This window comes from Zalophus californianus, chromosome 7 (genome assembly GCF_009762305.2).
Source record: "Zalophus californianus isolate mZalCal1 chromosome 7, mZalCal1.pri.v2, whole genome shotgun sequence".
NCBI classification, from domain to species: domain Eukaryota; kingdom Metazoa; phylum Chordata; class Mammalia; order Carnivora; family Otariidae; genus Zalophus; species Zalophus californianus.
The window spans coordinates 146,220,690-146,229,943 of NC_045601.1; the positions used below are offsets into that span (position 1 = coordinate 146,220,690).

General features: G+C 37.4%; 1 protein-coding gene and 1 pseudogene across 1 annotated transcript; one reads left to right on the plus strand and one right to left on the minus strand.

Moving 5' to 3' along the window:
• The first annotated feature begins 3,526 nt into the window (after positions 1-3,526).
• On the plus strand, positions 3,527-7,946 carry LOC113927232 (olfactory receptor 2W1). The gene is made up of 2 exons (XM_027602950.2): positions 3,527-3,563; positions 6,947-7,946. Exon 2 carries the CDS (start codon positions 6,967-6,969, stop codon positions 7,927-7,929), a length of 963 nt encoding a protein of 320 aa, XP_027458751.2. The 5' UTR covers positions 3,527-3,563; positions 6,947-6,966; the 3' UTR covers positions 7,930-7,946.
• A 259-nt stretch (positions 7,947-8,205) lies between these two features.
• On the minus strand, positions 8,206-8,667 carry LOC113927233 (annotated as a pseudogene).
• Between the last annotated feature and the right edge of the window lie 587 nt (positions 8,668-9,254).

Sequence of the window (9,254 nt, forward strand, 5' to 3'; positions counted from 1 at the left end):
GTAAAATATGGAATATGTTAATGAAATTATGTTAGGTGAAATAAAAATATATACATTCTGTTTGCACACACACAAAAATAAATAAAAAATAGAAAACTAAAAAGGAAGACTTTTTAGTTATAGAAAACTTAACTAAAAGGGAAAAGAAGAAAACACAAGATTGAAAATTGAGATCTCGGGGTGCCTGGGTGGCTCAGTCGTTAAGTGTCTGCCTTTGGCTCAGGTCATGATCCCAGGGTCCTGGGTTTGAGCCCCACATCGGGCTCCCTGCTTAGCAGGAAGCCTGCTTCTCACTCCCCCTGCTTGTGTTCCCTCTCTCGCTGTGTCTCTCTCTGTCAAATAAATAAAGTCTTAAAAAAAAGAAAGAAAATTGAGATCTTCAGAGTGTATATTTTCAAGTATCCATATGTGAAAATTTTGATAGATAAAAATGTGCCATTGGCTGATTTTATATTTCTTATTATCATTATTAATAACAGTATTTATACAGAATATGTACACAAATATACATATACTCTATATATAATCCTAAAAGAAGTGGCTGAAAGGGGGAAAGTGTTTACCAGATATTTTGTCAAATACTGGTATGAGCTCTCCCAAAATTGATAATTGGATTGATTTACAGCATACAGACCCCTGAATTGACTGCAATAGTAATAGTTAATTCTAATTTGAATGCTTACTGTGTGCCAGTCAATATTGCAATATTTTATATATGTTAAATTTATTTAATCCTCATACTAATCCTTTAAAATATATATTATTTACCGTCCCCCTATTATAGACAAGAAATCTGAGGCACTGAAAAGTTAAGTAATTTTCCCAAGTTCACACAAGCTGATAATTAGAATCACCAGGATTACATCTGGCTCCATCGACATCATACAATACTATATCTCAAAAGTAGAATACTGTGTTTACGATCATACAGAAGCAGACACTTAAAATTGTTGTATTATTCAGAGATGAGAAGTCATCACATTTAGAGATGTATCATGAATCAGTTTATGCTTATGTATTTTATGTGGTATGCAACTTTAACATGATCATAAAGCAGCCCATAAACATCTTCAGATACATACTTGTTTCAGGGTCTTAGGTTTAGATAGTGACTCAGACACAACAAAACTAACTATTATAGACACTGAAGTATGTGAGTTACTTATCATGGTCATCAAGACAAAGGCACATTAGAACTGAATAAAGACACAAATCTTGTGATCCTCAGCCTATCATTTAGGGCCGCGCAGATTGAACATCTCTTTCACACATAACTGTTTCAACTTGGCCATCAGAGATAACTATTATAGGTTCTTTAAATGATATCTGCTTCAGCCAAATTATTTCCAAATCAATGTATGTTCTATTAATAGTAAGAGTATCATAGATTAATATATACTATAATTCTAGAATTTGAAATGCACATTTAAATGTGCGTTTTATTTGTAACATATTCACTACCTAGAGAAAAACTTCTGAATATACATTTTCTCCCCACCCCACCCCCACCACCCACCTTATAGTTTTCCCTCATATTGGCATAACTTTTGTATCTGTTACATGTTCCCTAGTGAAACATTGGGATATGGTCTAATTGTCCAACTTTTTTATGAACTGACATTTTCTATGACACTTTATGGACATCAGTTGGATGCAGGTCAATTGTTTAGAAAATCTTGAGGATCTGGGTTTTTGTGCAACATTGGGAAATTTTGTTCAATTCTTATTCTGAATTAATGGTTGTTTTTCTCTAGGACTAAGATCTATTTACAGGTTAATTTAAAGTCAGAACAAGTAGTAAGAGTCTGTGATAGGTTTCATCCCCTTATGTGAAGTCACATGTTCAAGAAGGAGGAGTCCTGTCCAGATTCAGTTCCTTAACCCACTTGGGAGCAGCAAAAGTTGCAGATGCATTGCAGGGAAGACGTGAAGGAACCACAGTGCTGGACAGCAAACGTTTAACTTTTCTACACATTGTGGGATCCTCACTAGTAAAGAAGCAGAATATCAGGTGAACTCTCTCTGGATCACAGTAATGTTAATCTTTAATATCTCTTGGAAAATAATGTGCCTGGCTTGGTAAAACAACTTGTGAGTGGTAAAAGGAAAAGAAATTAGACTTATATGTACTGATTCATCTGGTTTTCTTTTAGAATTCTTAGAATAAAAAATATATTGTAAATCTGTGCAGAGAAATTCTTTTTATCTCTATTATGAAAGATTAAATGTATTCTCCATTATAAGAGGAGGACATGAACCTATTTCTTGATTTGTGATTTCAGACATTTTGATCCAGCAGAAATAAAAGAGGGAACTGTAGATTAAATTGGAAATGAAGAACTGAAAGACAGCATTTTAAAAAAAATTTTATTATGTTATGTTAGTCACCATACAATACATCATTAGTTTTTGATGTGGTGATCCACGATCCATTGTTTTCATATAACACCCAGTGCTCCATGTCCTCCTTAATACCCATCACCGGGCTAACCAATCCCCGCCCCCCCTCCCCTCTAAAACCCTGTTTGTTTCTCAGAGTCCATAGTCTCTCATGGTTCGTCTCTCCCTCCGATTCCCCCCCTTCATTTTTCCCTTCCTTTTCCTAATGTCCTCCATGCTGTTCCTTATGTTCCACAAATAAGTGAAACCAAATGATAATTGACTTTCTCTGCTTGACTTATTTCACTTAGCATGATCTCCAGTCCCATCCATGCTGATGTAAAAGTTGGGTATTCATCCTTTCTGATGGCTGAGTAATATTCCATTGTATATACGGACCACATCTTCTTTATCCATTCATCTGTTGAAGGGCATCTTGGCTCTTTCCACAGTTTGGTTATTGTGGACATTGCTGCTATGAACATTGGGGTGCATATGACCCTTCTTTCACTACATCTGTGTCTTTGGGGTAAATACACAGGAGTGCCATTGCTGGGTCATAGGGAGGCTCTATTTTTAAATTTTTGAGGAACCTCCACACTGTTTTCCAAAGTGGCTGTACCAACTTGCATTCCCACCAACATTGTAAGAGGGTTCCCCTTTCTCCACAACCTCTCCAACATTTGTTGTTTCTTTCCCTGCCCATTTTTGCCATTCTAACTGGTGTAAGGTGGTATCTCAATGTGGTTTTCATTTGAATTTCCCCAATGGCTAATGATGATGAACATTCTTTCATGTGTCTGTTAGCCATTTGTATGTCTCCTTCAGAGAAGTGTCTTTTCATGTTTTCTGCCCATTTCTTGACTTGATTATTTGTTTTTTGGGTGTTGATTTGTGAAGTTCTTTATAGATCTTGGATACCAGCCCTTTATCTGTAGTGTCATTTGCAAATATCTTCTCCCATTGTGTGGGTTGCCTCTTTGTTTCATTGACTGTATCCTTTGCTGTGCAGAAGCTTTTTATCTTGATGAAGTCCCAAAAGTTCATTTTTGCTTTTGTTTCACTAGGCTTTGGAGATGTATCTTGAAAGAATTTGCTGTGGCCGATGTCGAAGAGACTACTGCCTATGTTCTCCTCTAGGATTTTGATGGATTCCTGTCTCACATTGAGGTCTTTCATCCATTGTGAGTTTATCTTTGTGTATGGTGTAAGAGAATGGTTGAGTTTCATTCTTCTGTATATAGCTGTCCAATTTTCCCAGCACCATTTATTGAAGAGACTGTCTTTTTTCCATTGCATATTTTTTCCTGCTTTGTCAAAGATTATTTGACCATAGAGTTGAGGGTCCATATCTGGGCTCTCTATTCTGTTCCATTGGTCTATATGTCTGCTTTTGCCAGACACTTTCTTAAAACTTACAAACCACCATGGAGGACTGTTAATTTTTTAAAGAATACATGATTATAATTGGTTCACTTTCATTTTTCATTTTTTGAACTTTTATTTAAATTTCAGTTAACATATAGTGTAATATTAGCTTCAGGTGTACAATTTAGTGACTCAAAACGTCTGTACACCACTTGGTGCTCATCACAAGTGCACCCTTTAATCCCCTTCACCTATTTCTCCCAACCCACCCACTCCCCCTCTAGTAACCATCAATTTGTTCTCTAGTTAAGAGTGTATTTCCTGGTTTTCCTCTCTTCCCCCTGGTGCCCCACTGTATTCATCTGTTTTGTTTCTTAAATTCTACATATGACTGATATCATATGGTATTTGTCTTTCTCTGACTGCCTTATTTTGCTGAGCATAATACTACCTAGTTCCATCCATAACATTGCAAATAGCAAGACTCAATTCTTTTTTATGGCTGAGTAATATTACATTATATATATAAATATATATACATTCTTATACATAAAAGTATATATACATACTTACTTGCTGACAAGTAAAAGAATGTGTTCACTATATCAAGCCAAAAGTATACATATAAGCCATATCAGTATATATATATTATATAAGCATATAAGTATATATATGTGTATATATATATACATTACATATGTAAATATATATAATGTAATAGTATATTTGAATATATTGTAGTATTCCTTTATGTATATAGATATATACCATATTTTCATTATCCATTCATCATCTGATGGACATTGGGCACTTTCCATAATTAGGCTATTGTTGATAATGCTGCTAACAACATCGGGGTGCATATATCTCTTCAAATTAGTATATCTATATCCTTTGGGTAAATACATCCTAGTGTAATTGCTGGATCATAGGGTGGTTCTATTTTATTTTATTTTTTATTTTTAAAGCTTCTTTATTTATTTATTTGACAGAGAGAGACACAGCAAGAGAGGGAACACAAGCAGAGGGAGTGTGAAAGGGAGAAGCAGGCTTCCTGCAGAGCAGGGAGCCCAATGCGGGGCCTGATCCCAGGACCCTGGGATCATGACCTGAGCTGAAGGCAGATGCTTAATGACTGAGTCACCCAGGCGCCCCCAGGGTGGTTCTATTTTAAATTTTCAGGAACCTCCACACTGTTTTTCAGAGCGGCTGCACTAGTTTGCATTCCCAACAACAGTGTCAGAGGCTTTCCCTTTCTCCCAATCCTCCCCAACACCTGTTGTTTCCTGTGTGTTAATTTTACACATTCTGACCGGTGTGAGGTGGTATCTCATTGTACTTTTGATTTGTATTTCCCTGATGATAAGTGACGATGAGCATCTTTTCATGTGTTAGTTAGCCATCTGGATGTCTTCTTTGGAGAAATGTCTGTACATGTTTTCTACGTATTTTTTCCTTAATTATTTGTGTTTTAGGTGTTCAGTTTTATAAGTTCTTTATATGTTTTGGTTACTAACCCTTATCAGATATGTCATTTGCAAATATCTTCTCTCATGTCATAGGTTGCTTTTTAATTTTCTTCATTGTGTCCTTCACCATGCAGAAATGTTTCATCTTGACGGAGTCTCAATAGTTATTTTTGCTCTGGTTTCCCTTGCCATGGGAGACACATCTAGTAAGATGCTATGGCCGATGTCAGAGGGGTTACTGCCTGTGTTCTCCTCCAGGATTTTAATGGTTTCCTGACTCACAGTTAGGTCTTTGATCTGTATTGAATTTATTTTTGTGTCTGATGTAAGAAAGGGGTCCAGTTTCATTCTTTTGCATGTTGCTGTCCAGTTCTCCCAACACCAATTGTTGAAGACACTCTTGTTTCCATTAGATATTCTTTCCTGTTTTGTTGGAGATTAATTGACACTATAGTTGTGGGTTATCTCTGGGTTTTCTATTTTACGCTACTAGGCGTTTACCTGAAGGATACAAAAACACTAATATGAAGGAACACATGCACCCTGGTGTTGATAGCAGCATTATCAATGGTAGCCAAATTCTGGAAACAAACTAGATGCCCATCGATTAGTGAAAGGATAAAGAAGATGTGGTATATATATTTGCAATGACATGGATGGAGCTAGAGAGTATTATCCTAAGCAAAATAAGTCCGTCAGAGAAAGACAAATACCGTATCATTTTATTCATATGTGGAATTTAAGAAACAAAAAACAAATGAAAATGATAAAAAACAAACAAAGAGGCAAATCAAGAGAACAGACTGATGGTTACCCGCAGGGAGGTGGGTAGGGGGATATGTTGAATAGGTGATGGGGATTAAGGAGGGCACTTCTGATGAGCACTGGGTGTTGTATGGAAGATCGAATCACTAAATTCTACACCTGAAATGAATATTACACTGTATATTCACTAATATTTTTTAAACTATGAAAACAATTTTTAAAAGAATTTAAAAAATCAGGATAAGGAATGAAGGCAGTTGCCAGAATCTAGAGAAGAGACGATAGTGGTTTGGATTAGAGTAGAGATCGTGGAAGCTTTTTAAAAGTGCGAGGATAGTTAAAATGTAATTTGCTTTCAAACTTACCAGTTTGGGTGATAAGTTAGGTACCAGGATGAGAGAGATAAAGGTGCCAAAGATAAATGCCGTTTCTCCTACACAAGAAACTGGGACATCAACAGTGCTACTCACTAAGATATGAAAAAAGAGGAACACTGTTTTCCTCGTTCTGACATTCACAAAATAATTACATTTCATAGGTGAATTTGCTGACCAAGTAAGAGTGTGTTCACTATATCAAGCCAAAAGATTTGTACAGAATCGGAGGGTCCCACCACTTTAGAACCAGATCTCTTCCAAACGTCCAAACTTAAATGTGAGAAATTTCAGAACTTGACTTTAAGAGTAACCTTGCCAAGCTCACCTAGATAAAAATATAATATTAAACATCACTGTAAAAGGATCTACAACAAAGACCATGTTCCTTGGCTCTAATATGTACTTCTACCCATATTTTTTAAGTATTAACATAAATCATTTCCCTTTTTTAATTCTGTATTTAATTATATAGATTGTATTGACAGATTTCTCCTCCTCCTCCTTCTCTTCTTCTTATTCCTCCTGCTCCTCTTCCTCCTCCTCTTCCTCCCCATCCTCCTTCACCGCCTTCTCTTCTTCTCATTCTAGGACTTGGTCACTGAAGGACTATGGACCAAAACAATTACACTTCTCTACACGGTTTTGTTCTGCTTGGTTTCTCTGACCATCCCAAACTGGAGATGGTCCTATCAGGAGTTGTCACTGTCTTCTACTTCGTTACATGGATGGGTAATACAGCCATCATCCTTGCATCTCTCCTGGATCCCCATCTGCACACGCCAATGTATTTTTTCCTCAGGAATTTATCTTTCCTGGACCTATGCTTCACGACTAGCATCATCCCTCAAATGCTGGTTAACTTGTGGGGACCTAACAAGACCATCAGCTATGTGGGCTGTGTCACTCAACTCTACGTTTATATGTGGTTGGGGTCCACTGAGTGCCTCCTCCTTGCTGTTATGTCCTATGATCGTTTCATAGCTATCTGTAAGCCCTTGCATTATTTGGTAATCATGAACCCACATCTCTGTCTCAAGATGGTAATCACAGTCTGGAGCATTAGTTTGGCCAATTCTGTAGTATTATGTACACTCACCCTGAATTTGCCTCGATGTGGAAACAACCTTCTGGACCATTTCTTGTGTGAGTTGCCAGCTATGGTCAAAATAGCTTGTATAGACACCACAGCAGTTGAAATGTCTGTTTTTGCTTTAGGCATTGTCATTGTCCTTACACCCCTCAGCCTTATTCTTATATCCTATGGCTACATCGCCAAAGCTGTGCTGAGAATAAAGTCAAGAGCAGGCCAACATAAAGCAATTAATACCTGTGGATCTCATCTCACTGTTGTATCCATCTTCTATGGAACTGTTATCTACATGTACCTACAACCAGGCAACAGTGCCTCCCAAGACCAGGGCAAGTTCCTCACCCTCTTTTACACAATCATCACTCCAAGTGTCAACCCTCTTGTTTATACCCTACGGAATAAGGACATGAAGAATGCACTGAGGAAGCTGGTGAGAGTTGACCATGAATCTACAAAATTGAAGAGGAACCAGGTGTCATAGCAAAATATTACCCTGGATAAGGCAATGAAATATGTTTTCTAATTGTCTTCATTTTTTTCATTCAGATGTAATTGACACAGTGCTTTGTTAGTTTCAGGTGTACAATATAATGATTCAGCAATTCTGTACATTTATCAATGTTCAACATGATAAGGTTACTTTTCACCCATCAACCACCCTCCTCTCCTCTGGCAACCACTAGTTTTTTCTCTATATTTAATTGCCTATTTTTTTTAGGTGTATAAACTCTTTTATTAACAGATAAGGCCTACAAACTTATTTCTTCTTGGACACACCCACGGTGTGGCCACAGCGCCCTGTGGTCTTGGTGTGCTGGCCTCAGACATGAAGTCCCCAGAAGTGGCGCAGCCCTCTATGGGCCCTAATTTTCTTCGGTCTCTCCAGGTCTTCACGAAGTTTGTTGTCCAGACCATTGGCCAGGACCTGGCCGTACTTTCCATTCTTCACGTCCTTTTTTCTGTTCAAAAATCAGTCTGGGATCTTATACTGGCGAGGATTCTGCATAATGGTGATCACACGTTCCACCTCATCCTCAGTGAGCTCTCCGGCCCTTTTGGTGAGATCGATGTCTGCTTTCCTCGACACCACATGAGCATATCTTCGCCCCACACCCTTAATTGCAGTGATGGCAAAGGCTATTTTCCGCCGCCCATCGATATTGGTGTTGAGCACTCGCAAAATGTGCTGGAACTTCTCAGGGATCACTAGAGACATGGCGGCGGCCCCCTAATTGTCTATTTTTTGTTTGTCTCTTTTTTCTGTTTGTTTGTTCATCTGTTTTGTTTCCAAAATCCACATGAGTGAAGTCACATAGTATTTGTCTTTCCTGACCAACTTAGTTCACTTAGCATGACACACTCTAGATCCATCCGTGTTGTTGCCAATGGCAAGATTTTTTTTTTTTATGGCTGAGTAATATTCCATTGTGTATATAAATACACCATGTTTTGTTTATCCATTCATCAGTGGGTACTTGGGTTGCTTCCATAACTTGGCTATTATAAGTAAGGCTGCAGTTAACATAAGGTACATATATCTTTTCAAATTAGTTTTTTTGCTTGTTTGTTTTCTTGGGTTAACCAGCAGTGGAATTACAGGTTCATATGGTAATTCTATTTTGTAATTTTTCAAGGAAACTCCATATTATTTTCCACAATAGTGCACCAATTTGTATCCGTAACAATGGTGCATGAAGATAGTAATTTTTTTGACCTGAGACATAGATACATTTTTCTAAATATATCTCCTCTGACAAGTGAAATGAATGAAAAATTAAACTATAAGGACTACACCAAAATAAAATG